This window comes from Triticum urartu, chromosome 2A (assembly GCF_056163025.1).
Source record: "Triticum urartu cultivar PI428250 chromosome 2A, HENAU_Tu73, whole genome shotgun sequence".
In the NCBI taxonomy this organism is placed as follows: domain Eukaryota; kingdom Viridiplantae; phylum Streptophyta; class Magnoliopsida; order Poales; family Poaceae; genus Triticum; species Triticum urartu.
The window spans coordinates 722924907-722938884 of record NC_141874.1 but is presented as its reverse complement, the minus strand read 5'-3'; the positions used below and the strand labels follow the sequence as shown (position 1 = coordinate 722938884).

At 48.6% G+C, this 13978-nt stretch overlaps 3 protein-coding genes across 3 annotated transcripts; all 3 read right to left on the bottom strand.

The window, feature by feature from the left end:
* Positions 1-738: 738 nt before the first annotated feature.
* LOC125540110 (uncharacterized) lies at positions 739-2052 on the bottom strand. Its single transcript, XM_048703698.2, has one exon. It carries the CDS (start codon positions 1966-1968, stop codon positions 1006-1008), a length of 963 nt encoding a protein of 320 aa, XP_048559655.1. The 5' UTR covers positions 1969-2052; the 3' UTR covers positions 739-1005.
* Positions 2053-6648: 4596 nt separating this feature from the next.
* LOC125534342 (putative lipid-binding protein AIR1) lies at positions 6649-7274 on the bottom strand. The gene has a single exon (XM_048697593.2). The coding sequence runs from the start codon at positions 7222-7224 to the stop codon at positions 6829-6831; it is 396 nt and encodes a 131-aa protein (XP_048553550.1). The 5' UTR covers positions 7225-7274; the 3' UTR covers positions 6649-6828.
* Positions 7275-8302: 1028 nt separating this feature from the next.
* On the bottom strand, positions 8303-12737 carry LOC125540109 (alpha/beta-Hydrolases superfamily protein). The gene is made up of 11 exons (XM_048703697.2): positions 12303-12737; positions 12140-12215; positions 11670-11755; positions 11126-11219; positions 10967-11043; positions 10754-10881; positions 10273-10344; positions 9973-10043; positions 9324-9399; positions 8982-9125; positions 8303-8672 (listed from the first exon to the last, which is right to left on the bottom strand). The coding sequence occupies exons 1-11, from the start codon at positions 12618-12620 to the stop codon at positions 8630-8632; spliced, it is 1185 nt and encodes a 394-aa protein (XP_048559654.1). The 5' UTR covers positions 12621-12737; the 3' UTR covers positions 8303-8629.
* Between the last annotated feature and the right edge of the window lie 1241 nt (positions 12738-13978).

The following is a 13978-nucleotide window of genomic DNA, read 5'->3' as shown; positions in this document are numbered from 1 at the left end:
CGAAATGGGTCGCCCCATTAAAGTTGCTCTAACCGATGCTATATTCGTAGGATATAACGTTGAGGTCCGTGCGATTTTTTTAATTATTCTTTTTTCTTGACTTGATTATAAATTTTAGTCGACTGATACGTAGACACATCCTATTGAGAAATACTACTCTCTCTACCGTAATATTTGTCGTTGAAGCCGCTGACAAATATTACGGTACAGAAGGAGTGGTACATAATTTTATATAGGGATAAATACCATTGTTCCCCTAAAGAGGGGAAAGGGGGGAAGGGGGGGGGTGTTAAAAAATGTTGTCAGAATACCGAGAGCCGCTCGGTAGGTTTACTGAACCACGCCATCTGTTGTAACCGTTTTTGTACCATGTTCTCTGTTATTTTGAAGGTTTCATTTATTTGGAAAAAAAAATCACAAGTACATAAGGATGTATGATTAGATTTTAAGATGTGAGCTCCATGAAAACAGCAAGTTCGTGGATATTGATAGTGAGCAGCGTATCTGCTAAAAATCCATGAATTTGTTTTTTTCTGTGTGTAGCTCACATCTTAAATAACCCATGGAGTATCAATGTATCACAGTGAAAATTTACACACATGTAGATGTACATGTAGCCTTTTTTGAAACTTGATTTTTTTTTTCGAGTTTTAGAAAAATGGGGCTCCATGCAGGTTGGAGGCTTGGATTACCTTTTGAAATCAGTAGAAAAATGAAGTTGTTCAAGGGAGCATCATGGACGAGAATGGAATTACATCACCAGGATAAATAGTTTGAGGTTGGTACACAATACAATTACACCTTCCATAGGAACCGGATATACAAATCTTACAAGATGAATATCAAACGGAAAGATGGTAATAATAGTAATAATAATAATAAAATAAATTGTAGTAGTACTAAATGAACAAACAAGAAGCGAGTGGCTTCATCGACCGAACAACAACCTTGATTTCAAACTTGTGGCTTAAATTTTGCGCGTCGGATGTGGAACGGACGGACGGATCAGGCGCAGGTGTAGCCCGGGGGCACGGCGCAGCCGCAGTCGTTGACGAGCAGCTGGAGGGCGAGCGGCACGTAGAGGGCGAGGTTGAGCACCTTGGCCTTGATGGCCGTGCAGAGGCACGCCGCGGCGGTGAGCCCGGCGATGCCCTCCACGAGCGGGCAGCACTTGACGCTGGCGTCGCCGATGTGCAGCTCGTTGCCGAGCAGGTCCAGGCACACGCCCAGCTTCAGCGTGTCGATCGGGCACGTGTCGGAGGAGGGCGTGGGGCTAGGCGTGGGCGTCGGCGGAGTCGGCGCCGGGGTCGGGGGAGACGGGGTGGGGGTCGGGGGCGAGGGAGGACACGCCTTGCGTCCGCCGTGGCGGGTCTTGGGGGACGGGGAGCCCCCGATGATGGGAGCCACGACGCCGATGACGGGAGTGACAACTCCCCCGACGACGGGGACGCCGCCAACCACGCCGCCTACGGTGCCGACGACTGGAGAGACCACGCCACCGGCGGCAGGGACGGCGCCGCTGACGACGGGGACTTTGCCGACGACGCCGCCTACGGTGCCGACAACAGGAGCAACCACGCCGCCGGCGACTGGGGTGACTTTGCCGACGACACCGCCCACGGTGGGGACGGCGCCGCCGACGACTGGGGTGACTTTGCCGACGACACCGCCCACGGTGGGGACGGCGCCGCCGACGACTGGGGTGACTTTGCCGACGACACCGCCGATGACCGGGGTGACTTTGCCGACGACACCGCCGACGGTGGGGACGGCGCCGCCGATGATCGGAGTGACGGTGCCAACGATACCGCCGACCGGGGGTATGCTGACGCCGCCGGCCGAGGGCGTGCCGCTCGACGGGGTGCCGCTGCCGCACCCGGAGGCGGGGGAGCACGCGAGCACGACGGTGGGCGAGGAGAGCGCCAGCATGGCGAGCACCAGCAGCGCGGAGATCTTCGTGGACTCCATTGCAGCTACCTCTCCGAGCTCAGGCGGCGATCGACCGGGTCCGTGTTACGTGGGGTGCTGCTGTGCCTGTGTCTCCGGCCGAGCACGCTTTTATAGGCGCGCGCGCGTGACGGGGGCCGGGCGTGGGGCACGCACGGGAATTATTGCAGCGCGCGCGATGCCATTGGTGTGCGGTGGCAATGGCATGCAATGCGGATGGCTGGCGGAGCCAACCCAACCGGCCGGCTGGCCGGACCGGTCACGTGGAGGCGCAGCGGCGGTGGGGGGTGGGGGATCGCCAGTGCAGCTGGCCGGCTTGGCTGGTTGCCGAAGCGGCCAAAAGAGGCGCGGCCGGCGTGTGACTCGCCCTTGTCCGCGCCCGTCCGCGCGCTGCATGATTGCAGCCTAGGTGAGCTAGCGTGATGCGCCTTCCGAGCTACGTAACGTACCTAGTTGCTTCCATGGTTGGGCCTAGGATTAGGGCTAGATATGTGTGATGTACGCGTAATCAATCGGTCGGTACTGTGTTTGATGTGCTATGTGTTCGTCTTCCTCGCGCCCTGGGTTCAGTTTCAGACGTCCTGCACTTTCAGTTCAGCAAGAACAGCGCGGAAACCATGAGGCGGATTGAAGTTTCTGGTTTTGTTGCAGTGGAATTTAGGAGCTATGCGCAGTCCATGTGGCATATGTTCATCTCAACCCGCACTTTCAGCGAGATATGTGTGGTGTACGTGTAATTGATAGGCACCACTGTCTAGTGTCCTGTGTTCATTCATCTCGCCCGGCCGCTGGGTTTAGTTCCAGTTAAACTTCAACGTAGTGCAGATTCTGCAAGAAAAGCGCAGAAACGATGGGTGAGATTGAAGTTTCTGGTTTTGTTGCAGTTGAGTTGAGGAGCTATGAGGAAAAGCAGTTCATGTGTACTATGTTCATTTGAACCTGCGCTTTCAGCAAGAAGGGTGCAGGAGAGGAAACCGTGGGTGACACTGAAGGAAGTTTCTGGCGTTATTAATTGCAGTGCAATTGAGGAGCCATGGGCAGTTCATCAGTTGAGGTACATATCGGATCCTCCCTTGAGATATATACCTTGCTTACATGCAGAGAGAGGGCTGGCCAGGCCAGTTGGGTCGGCGTCCATGTCTGCTTCACAGTAAGAAAGCTGTTTCCCTCCAGCGTTGCGTTTGGAGCTGTCCGGCCAGTACTCCAATCATCTCGACCTGTAGCCAGCTGATACACTGAGCGAAGACCCCCTCAGCATCTGCTGGGTAGCTCGATCCCAATGCCTCGATCGGTCGGTTCAGCATTGCAATTTGCATGCATGCATGCATGTGAGCGACTGTGCAACCCCAAAGCAAGCAATCAATCAAGCAACACCTTTTGCATCGATCTACTAGCTAGCTAATAAGCCCGGCTAAAATGTTCCATCGGCCGGTCTAGTCAGTAGTCACACACATCTCATCTCACACTACTAACCTACATCCACACACGCATACCGACCGGCGCGCAGAGGCCAGAGGCCAGCCAGCAGCACACGCCATCGATCGAGATCGTGCATGCTCATGTGACGGGGACGTACGTGGCCGCGCTCATCCGACAGGATCGAGCGAGGCCAGTTCAGCGCGATGGGACGTACGTACGCAAGGCGCCTCGTGATTCCCCTTCCACCCGATCGACCGGCGCCAGGATCATCGACGTGCCTGGCTGACACCGCCGCCGCGTTTGGCCTCACGCATCGTTTCGGCAACCAGGCCCGGCCCTAGCTAGCTAGACAGCAAGCGAAGTTTGTGGCGACGACGTGAGCTCCAGCCGGGTCGTCTTGGCGAGCGGCATGGGCGGGTATTTGGTCGCATGCGTATTCAGAGAGAGACAGGCAGGGCAGAGATCTCGTGTAGCTGTCTTTCATGGGATTTTGTAAGTACGCATGCGAGATTAATTACCCCATGGTTATTTCGGCTTGAGATTTCATCGATCAGGAACTGCGCGTCGGCGTGGTACACACACAAGTCGCAGCCACGGCGCCGCAGAGGTAGCAGCCTACGGCTTGGGAAGAGGATGGAGCCATGGAGGAACGGCGAGGAGGCTGTGGAGCGTCCCGGACGGAAATGCACCGTTGGTGGTGTGGCCACGCTGTTCGGACATGGCCGGAGTGAGCTTGAGCTGCTAGTGCATTTCATCAAACATGTGCTGTGCGTACTCAAGGATGGCATACATGGCAGGCAAGGCAACAGGACCAGCTATGGTCGTATGACAGAAATAGAAGGAGGACCGTGTCTTCGTGGCAACTCATCCATCATCCAATAATAACGACGATAAAAGTGGAACTATCGTTGCACCGTGGACGTCAAATAGAACAACTCAGTAGATGGAAAAATATGATCATTTGCACGAGAAACATAAACTAGTCCGAAGTACTCGTCATGCCTCGTATGTGATGTATAAATGCATAACCCACCTTTTCCTATTAGCTTGAGCTTTTGGGTGAACTGGCTTGTGCGTATAGTTCTACATCGTACGCCCATGGTCATGTCTTTGCCACACCTGTCTGAAGCCAAAATTTTGATATCTTTATGCATCTGGCTGCAGAACCAGGCCAACCCGACACATTTTTTTAACACGTTTAAATTGTATAATTTTAATCATAGTATTTGAATTCAATCTTGGTAGCATTTCATACATGTGCCAAACATTCAATTGTTTCAAATGCAATGTTTACAAAATTTGTTCCTGTCATTTTTATCTAATTTCATTTATCTTTGTGACACTGAAAAAAATTGTTCATTTTAATGAATTGTTTCAGTGACATTTCATCGTTTCAAAAAAGTCTGAAATACATTTCATAAATAACCACACAAACTTCAATAATTTTAGTCATATTTCAATCCATTTAAGAAACATTTCACAGATATCACATAAATTTCAATTGTGTCAGTCACACTTCAATCTAACTGAGAAACATCTCATGCACGTGCTAAATATTTCTTTGTTTCAAAAAAAGTATCAATATATTTCAGAAGCATATAAATATGCACGCAAATCTCAATTGTTTGAGTCATATTTCAGTCATTTTCATTGTACATGTACTAAACATTACTCTAAATATTTTGCTTGTTTCATAAGTATATGTTAGGTTACGTGCGTTGGCAACGAGGAGACTCCACTGCATAGTGGTTCCTTTAGAAACCCAGTAATATCTCTCTCTCTACAAAAGAAACTTTCACCAGGCCATGCACGTACCATTTTAATCACAATATTTTACATCAATGTTGGTAATATTTCATATGTGTGCCAAACCATTTTAGTTGTTTCAAACGAAATGTTTGCAAAATAATGTTCCTGTCATTTTTATCTAATTTCATTTATCTTTGTGACACTAAACAACATTTTGTTTCATTTTTATGAATTTGTTCAGTGCCATTTTATCGTTCGAAAAAAGTTTGAAATGTATTTCATAAATAACCACACAAACTTCAATAAGTTTAGTTGTATTTTAACCAATTTTAGAAACATTTCACGGATATCACAAAAATTTCAATTGTGTCAATCATACTTCAGTCAAATTCTGAACATCTCATGCACGTTACTAAATATTTCTTTCAAAAACAAGTATCAATATAATTTAGAAATACATAAATATGCACACAAATCTCAATTGTTTAAGTCATATTTCCGTCAATTCCATTATACAAGTACTAAATATTTCATTGTTTCGTAAGTATGTTAGGTGTACGTTACATGTGTTGGCAATGAGGAGACTCCACTAGAAATGAGTCCGCACTGCTTGAAAAATGGCCGTTGCCGTGTTTCTTTATCTTTGCCGAGAGCTGAACTCGGCAAACTCTCTGCCGACTGGGGATCGGCTTTCACCGAGTTTTTCACGCGCTCAGGAAATATGAAAATTGCGGTAGGGCTCCCCCATCTCTCTCTCTCTCTCTCTCTCTAAAAAACTCTCACCAAATACAAGCCTTTCAGCAGGCCATGCACGTAACCGAACAGTGTCACAATGCAAGGTTTACAAGCCAACGAAGATTATATTTTGGCCTGAGCGCATGTCCACCGCCCGATGCCCCCACTGGAACTGTACAGAGCAGTATGCATAACGAGATAACACGAGGTGTGGTCTACGTGAAGAATCCGGCACTCCAAAAAGAAAAAAGACCCCAACCAAATTCGATACTGCACCACTCACTCCGATCCACGCTAATTATCGTGTATCTCGCAGGTTCCATATATAACGTGCAAACTTTCTGATTAATCGATCGGCACCATAGCTCTCCAGTACCATCAGGGCCAGTGGTCATGGTCATTTCCTGCCACACTTCCAATCTGCCTCGAGTCGTACACAAGTTTGGTGCACCGTCACATCAAAACGAGCCGGTGAAAGATCGACCGACGGGGTCCAGGGTCATGGGGATCAATGTACGATCGACCTGATGCATGTGATGACCATCCCGTTTCGTACTCCATCCGTCCCGCCATATACCGCGCGTCAATGTTTACAAATTTGACCACTAATCTTTGTGAAAGTGTATTGAGTTTAGCATGTAAAAATGGTATGGTTCTGCCTAGCTTGTAAATACTTTCACATCGTGTGTTTTTCACGCTAGTTCTGTAAGCATTCTATATGTGAGATTTGTAGTCAAAAGTATTCCTCACCAAAAAAAAATTTTGTAAACCCCGGCCTCTCCTTCGTGGAAAGCAAAATAAATAAACTGACGATGATTCATGTATAGTTGACGCAAACATGCAATTACGTTTGCATACACCGGGAAGTGAAACAAAATGTCTACAAGTCGAAGAAGAAAGCAGTTTTTTCACTTTGACAGACAGCACTGCTCAAATGCATGGGCACTCGCTTCCACCAGACGAAACAACATCAACATGTCACACGCACTTGAAGCCGTCGGGGATCTCCGTCTTGCAGGCGCTGGCGAGGAGCTCGACGCCGACGGACCACTCGGCGGAGACGAGGCCGAGCACGCCCTCCTTGGCGGCGACGCAGAGGCACGCGGCGGCCTCCGTCGCGGCGAGACTGCCCACGAGCTGGCAGCACTCGCTCCCGAGCTGCGCGCCGGCCTGCGCGTCCGCGAGGCCGAGCACCGCCGCGCACGCGCCGAACTTGACGGCCTCCCACGGGCAGAACGGGTCGGCCGGGACGCCCTTGCTCCACAGCACCCTACGTGGCGCGCCGCCGGCCGTGGGTAAACCGGCGGCTGAGGAGAACGTCGCCGCTGCGAGGAGGAGTGCGAGGACTGACGCGGTGATGCCGAGGCGGGCCATTCTTGCGCGCTAGCTAGCTGTAGCTTAATTTGGAGCCGTTGCCACGCGTGTGTTACGTGCATTTTTATACTGACATCATTGCCACCGTATTGTCCAGGTATACGTTCGCTGCAGCAGATCAAGGGTGTGCCGTGATCGCGAAAAAGTAAAGCGAGATGTACACACGATTCCGCAATTCCCGATTGGTTTACTTTTACGGTGTGCATGAGTGTGTTCGGCATTGCACGATGCTGCCTTCCAGGCTGTGTTGGACATTGCATGATGTGTGACTGGTAAGGATGACACGGCACGATGGCAGCTCCGGCCGGCCGGCTGGTGGTCCATCCATGGCCTTGTGCGTCCCGGGCGATAGTACTTGAGCCAACCAGCGAATGCCGTATGGGGTATGGGCATTTTCTCCATGAATGCGCTCCGTACGCTACGTACGTTGGGAGCTCATGTGACGATGGGATGGCTTCGTCGAAGGGAACAAGGCATGCACAGGGAGACGGCGGGGCCGCATGCATGCATGCATGCCGCCAATGGCGCCAGGGTCGCCTTAGCTAGCTAGCTAGCGTGTTGCTTCAGCCTTTGGTCAGGATCTCCTCCACACAGCAGCTTAGAATTTATGTAGATCTGTAGTTTTTCTGTGGAGTAGGGCAGAAGAGTTGGGATCGATAGGGATACGATCTGCTCGTCCATGGCTCCATGCGTGCCCGCCCATGTGCTAGGCCAGCAGCTGGTGATAGCTCCAGCGGCTGGCGCTACGACCAAGGTCAGTCCATGTCCATGACAGTAAGCAACGCCAGCAGAGGGTAGCTGGTCGCGCCAGCCACCCCCGGTCCACCTTGCAGACAGCTAGCCTGCCAAGTTCAACTTGGGAGCCTGCCTCGGCCGGGGTCGGTTCACGATGCTACACACACTGGAGTGCCCTTCCTTCTGCCAGCGGAGACCACTGCGCTGCGCTCACGGCCACCGGCCGGCAGACCAGAACCGGGGTCGAACCAAGTAAATAACTGCACAGCTGGGTAACTGAAGATCATGCCGTCCGTCGCATACATACATTTACTCGCATGATCTTCAACCCTTTCATTTACAGTGCGAGTAAATGTACCATGTGCGTGTAATCAACTCTTGTATATACACGCAAGTTGTCCTCAACCGCCCTTCATCTACACAATGTGCATCTGAACTGTACAGTTTCATATATATACCAACTGATCAACCACAGCTTTAACCTTGTATGATGACCTCCTTCAATAATAGACTAACAACGCTGCTACACACACGATAGGATCTGGACGATTTCTGCACGATGCAGCAGATCATGCCATCCATGCGTAGTGGACAACTGGGTATGACCTTTCGATCCTCCATCGTCCATAGTTCGTCCACACCAAGTCGTCCGCATAGTAGTTCCGATAGACTAATACAGGAAGGAATTCAGGGCCGTCACCACCTTCTCTGGCCTGCATAGCACAAACCTCGCCAGTGATCAGCACAAGCATACAATCTCGTATAACGCGTCTAGACTAGACTAGACTACACTAGACTGAATGTTAGAACACAGTGTATGGTACACACGTACTGTGATTTTCAGAAACTGGGTAATAATCTACATGAATAATACTTGTGGCGCGGGTGCATCCTTTTCCACCGGGATGGTTTTCTTGTTTTCGTTCCGAAAAAGAAGTACATGAATAATACTGTAATAAGGTGCAGGTGGAGGAGCAGGACACAAATCGACTGAATTTACTCTGCCACACAGAAGAAATTACCAGTCCTCTTGCGGCATGTGACCAGCTCCTTCGATGGGTTTCAGTTTCACCACTGATGGATTGTTTTTCTTGAACTCCTCGGCTATCGAGAGCGGTAGGTACTTGTCCGACTCCCCCCATGCCAGCAATATTGGTTTGTCCCAGCTGCAGGAAATTGCCCACAAGATGGTTTCAGCACAGCAAAAACATTCGATAAGTAATTTGCCTGTTTGATAGTAGTAATATTGGGTGCATGTGTTGACTTCAGAATGACTAGTGAGTGACACTAGAGCTTACTACACCAAGCCTTGCATAAAGACACAGCCTGCCTGTTTTAATTAATTGTTTGGAGGATAAGTCTACCTGTCGGATGAAAATCCAGCCGAAATTCTGCTTAATACATCTTGAAAATTGGCCTTCCTGGCAGCTTCAAGTAATGCTAAAAAAAAGATATAGAAGAGTGAGATGTTAAGATTGCCAACTGAAAAAGTAATTTGGAAGTCTAACTAATCTTATTCAAGAAAAAAAAGGCAAGCCAACTGAAACATTATAATATAATCAGTGTAAGATTTTCCATCAAGTGGGGTTCTATTTGATTTTTTTTCCAATGAGGCACATCCTTCAATGAAAACACATATGCAATTGTATGAAACACAAATGCATAGGCAAAGAGGAAAGTACTTGGACAAGAAAGTCTCGAAGAGCGAAAGTATGACTCTTTCCTTAGATAAGATAGCAGGATAGTTAGGTCAATATGCATAGATATATCGTGAAGACAATTTCCCGAGGGGAAGGCATGAGTATATATAGTTATGACTTATGATGATGCATGGGTTCAGGTGATTTAAAGTTACCAAAGCATGTTAAATAATGTGTGACATCCCATGTAAAACTTGCATTCCTTTTCTTAGCAAAAATAGATTCTTGGTTTGGTAATTTAAATTTCCTTTCATGCCTAGAGATAATAGAAAGTGAACGTAAGAAAACCAGTAGACTGCGAGTAAGGACAAACCAAATCCAGGTGCTCCACTTGATAGATACGGCAATCTGTATACGTCGGCCTTCTCTGACTTCAGCACATACCTGTCAAACAAAATGGGGTTCAGATGCAAATTTCTCACCTGGAGGTACTGATGGTACACTGCTACAGAGGTACTGATGGTATGAACACAAAATAGCATCATTTGGGGGAATAAACGGAAGTTATTCCCTTGTTTCAAGCAGCATGCGCTTCCGCAGGAAACAAAGAGTGCTAGTGCTAACAAAACTGGCATGGTATAATAAACAGAGTTTCTGCGACAAGGATACATACGGGCTACCTGCTTCAATGAATCTCTCAGCCAGGATAGCATTTTGGCAGGTAAATTCGCCCACAAGTGGAAACCTGCATTAAAATTGATTCCCTCAGTTCACATACATAAGTACAAACTTAGAGGAAAAAAAAGAATATTAACTAAAATATTAGTGAAAAATAAGAAAAATCTAGGTGAAATAAACATCTATAACACCACCAGCTTGCCAAAAATATATTTTGGATTGAAAAGCGAAACCACTGGGCGAATAAATATCATCACACTGTACCCAAAATAAGACGCAATAGATGAAAGAGTTCTGTTAAAAAACAAAAAAGATATGGCAGCAATAAAGCATATATGTGTGTTCCAAGTCAATTTAGTTGTGGATTTCAGCTGTTTAAATGTTTGGAGTCATGGTTTTGAAATCTACCGAAGCACGCTGGTTGAATTTACAACGTAGAACAACTAGAATTAAGGAACAAAGAGAAGCATGCTGACCTGAGCTGCTTAAAGACTCCAGGCACTGGAGAAGAAACAGTAAGTGGGCTGTTAAGGATTGCTACCTTAAGAAGTTTGTTCGAGTTCTTCAATGCCCATGTCAGACCATAAGAACCCACAAGAAATCCCTACAAAGAAATGAATGAAATGATTCAGACGTCCATATGAGAACTTCCATGGCAAGGATTTTCTGTAATCTTCCAAAATGTGTACCTGGACAACTAAGAAGAATGGTTCAGTGATATTTAGAGTAACAAGAAGTTCATCAAATGCCTTGTGGAACTCCTCTTCTACAAATGGTAGAACATACATGTGTCTTTGGTTAGTTTTATAGACACATTTGTACCAGGAATTTCACAGACATTTCATCACCTTTGAAATCGAATCCATATCCAGGCTGTGGCATCTCACTGAACCCAAATCCTATCCAGTCAGGAGCAAAGCAATGGTAGCCAGCATCTGCCATCTAGTAAGGTCAATAGCTTCTTAGAGGCTGGAATGGTCGGTTGCAACAAAAGCATAAATGTGTATATTCACATCATAATTTTAAGCCTTTTGAACGTGTTATTCAAAAATGATTAAAATTAAACCCCAGTTATTTTATCAATCGCCAATTGAAGGTCATTTATCACATCTGGTTCCCAAAACAACAGTCAAGTTCGAGGTTGTTAATCTGCGTCAAGGCACGATTCAGATAAAGTATGGCTCTAAACTTTGTAACCAAATATAGTTATCAAGATAGAAGAAACCCATTTTTTTATTGTGTAATACAACGGTAAATGATTACTTAAAAACATGTAGCTATCTTTATAAGTAACCAGTTCAAATATTATTAATGTTGTTTTTAAGTAAGGCAAAATAAGAACAGCTAGTTGTTTCATACTAAGGTATAAAATATGCGGTCAATAAAGCTAACCTGAGCCATAACCGTGCGATAACTAAATGACTGAGTTGGAGCACCGTGAAGAAACATAATAGTCCCACGCCGTGAATCAGGAGAACCTACAATTGCATTGCAAATTGTATGAAAACTAACAATTACATGAGGGCTGTGTTTGCAGAACATGGAACACATATTCTGATGATCCTTATAAGTGAGGAACACAACGCAGCGCACACCCATCGATTTTATAGCAGCAACAAGCTTTGTTTTCGCGATTACTATCAAAAGTGAGGATACATCATACTGCAATAAAAATATCCAACACTTGTTTCGAGAGAGTTTCAGTTCCACCAAGGTCTGCCACACTTTTTCATAAATATAAAATGTGGTTTTATTCTTGCAAACCAATTGGCATTCACAGTCGCACACTACGTACCCCCGTCAAAAACAATGGTGCCGCACGAAAATCATCTCAGCAGCCCGAAGATGAAGAAGCAAATTACCTGTTTGCCTCACGAACCATCGAAACTCCCCTGATCTCACGCTCTTGCCGTACTCCCTCCCTTTGTCCTCCGTCCTCTGCACGCGACAAGGTACGATCAGTCATCAGCAGCTCAAAAGCACAGCAACAAGGATCAAACAAGAGGAAGTGGAGGTCGGCATTACGTAGAGCATCTGGCCGACATTGCCGTCCTGGGCGGGCGACGCGGGCAGCTGGATGGCGCTGCGGCTGGACGGGTTGTCCGTGACGAACCCGAACGGGTTGAACGCCGGCTCCCCCTCCTCCTCCTCCCCCGCCTCGGCCTTCTCGTCCTTGCTGCCGCTGCTCGCCGCGACTATCGCGCGCGCGCCTCTCCGTGGGCCGCGCGAGGAGGAGAAGGCGACGGTGCTGCGCCTGGAAGCGGCGGGGACGGAGCTGGAAGGGGGCAGGAGGGAGAGTGGAGAGGAGGCGGAGGCGGAGGTGGAGCAGGGGCAGCCGGACATGGCGGCGGCGGCGGTGGCTGATGCCTGGATCGGTGGGGGTGCCAGCGGGTGGTGGAGTCCGGCGGAATGTGGCCGCGAGGCGAAATGCTTCGGTTGGCTCAGCGGCGCCGCGGCCCGCGAGCCACGGGAGCGAAGATTCTCCGGATTACCGTGGGCCCGCCTGTCGGTAGGGACCGCCCCTCCATTTCTTTTTCAAATCATAAAAGTCTGACGTCGGCGTGTGCTGTCCGAACGGCTGCGAGAATCTTGATGCACTGGGCCTTTCCTCTCAACCGCTCAATATCCAGCACCAATTTCCCAGTCTACGACCACCAAACTAGTGAAAAATAGTAACGCTATTTTGAACAAGAGGGCGCCGCTACGCGTCCATCGGGCGGATGTGTTAGAAACATCCGTCGTCCGGAGAGTCGTTGGATTAGACACCTGACCGCCGTCGGATGCAACCATCACGCGCCATTGACCAGGCCATTACTTCCTGCAACGGTCGTTCTGTTTCAGAAACAGAATCCCCTGTCCGCCGTCCAGGCAAACATGCGCGCAGTGCGGCTCTAGTCCCCACCACCGCAAAATCACTGCCGCCGGCGCGGGCCAGCTAGTCCTGCAACGCAAAAACCTGCAACAACATGGCGCATCACATCACGAGGCATATGCTAGGATCCGATGCAGATCGAGCTTGCCGGGGGCCGCTGCTTCGAGGATAGCCGCGACCAACGTTCTCAGATCTGACCACCGCCGAGGGGGTTCCTGCGCGAGCTGCAGTATCATCCTGGTTCACAACCCCCCGGATTGTGTTTCCTAAAACAACTTCCACCAGATCACATTAGGATAGCTGGGTGAGTTCCTCACTCTAAAAACATGAACACTTGTCTGTCTCCGAAACTCATGAAAAACCTGTGTATCAGAAACATATATAGAATTCCTAGTTGTTTCATGTGTGTGGCAGCTAGAAAATCAATTTTGTTTCATGTGCGTGAGTGGAACCAAAGCACATCCCCACACACCTGTCCGCTTCTTCTATCTCTGCAACATGATCCCCTCTGTTACCTGATATTTATCAACCTATTTGATGAAGAAAGCAATATATCTATCGGTGTACAAAAGTAAGGGCTCTTTTTTTGACCCCTTTACTTGTGCACGGGCAGTCAGAGCTGCGCGCCACGACAACACTTAGTAGGGTAGAGGAGGGAAGCCGGAGAGAAGCCGAAGCACGAGGCAACCAAGGCAACGCCAAGACCAGAAGAGCAGGAGAGCAAGAGGGCGAGCTGGACTCCCTCGGCAAGATCCTTGCCGAGGCAGCCTCCGCAGCCCTGGCAAGAGCCTTGTCGGGGCAACTTGCCCGATGCCAGTGGAGTGAGCTA

Coding starts and splice junctions, on each gene's coding strand:
- LOC125534342 (XM_048697593.2), bottom strand. CDS start 7,224: ATGGCCCGCCTCGGCATCACCGCGTCAGTCCTCGCACTCCTCCTCGCA.
- LOC125540110 (XM_048703698.2), bottom strand. CDS start 1,968: ATGGAGTCCACGAAGATCTCCGCGCTGCTGGTGCTCGCCATGCTGGCG.
- LOC125540109 (XM_048703697.2), bottom strand. CDS start 12,620: ATGTCCGGCTGCCCCTGCTCCACCTCCGCCTCCGCCTCCTCTCCACTC. Junction 12,216..12,302: donor ATGTCGGCCAGATGCTCTAC/GTAATGCCGACC, acceptor TGTCGCGTGCAG/AGGACGGAGGACAAAGGGAG. Junction 11,220..11,669: donor ATCGCACGGTTATGGCTCAG/GTTAGCTTTATT, acceptor TGACCTTACTAG/ATGGCAGATGCTGGCTACCA.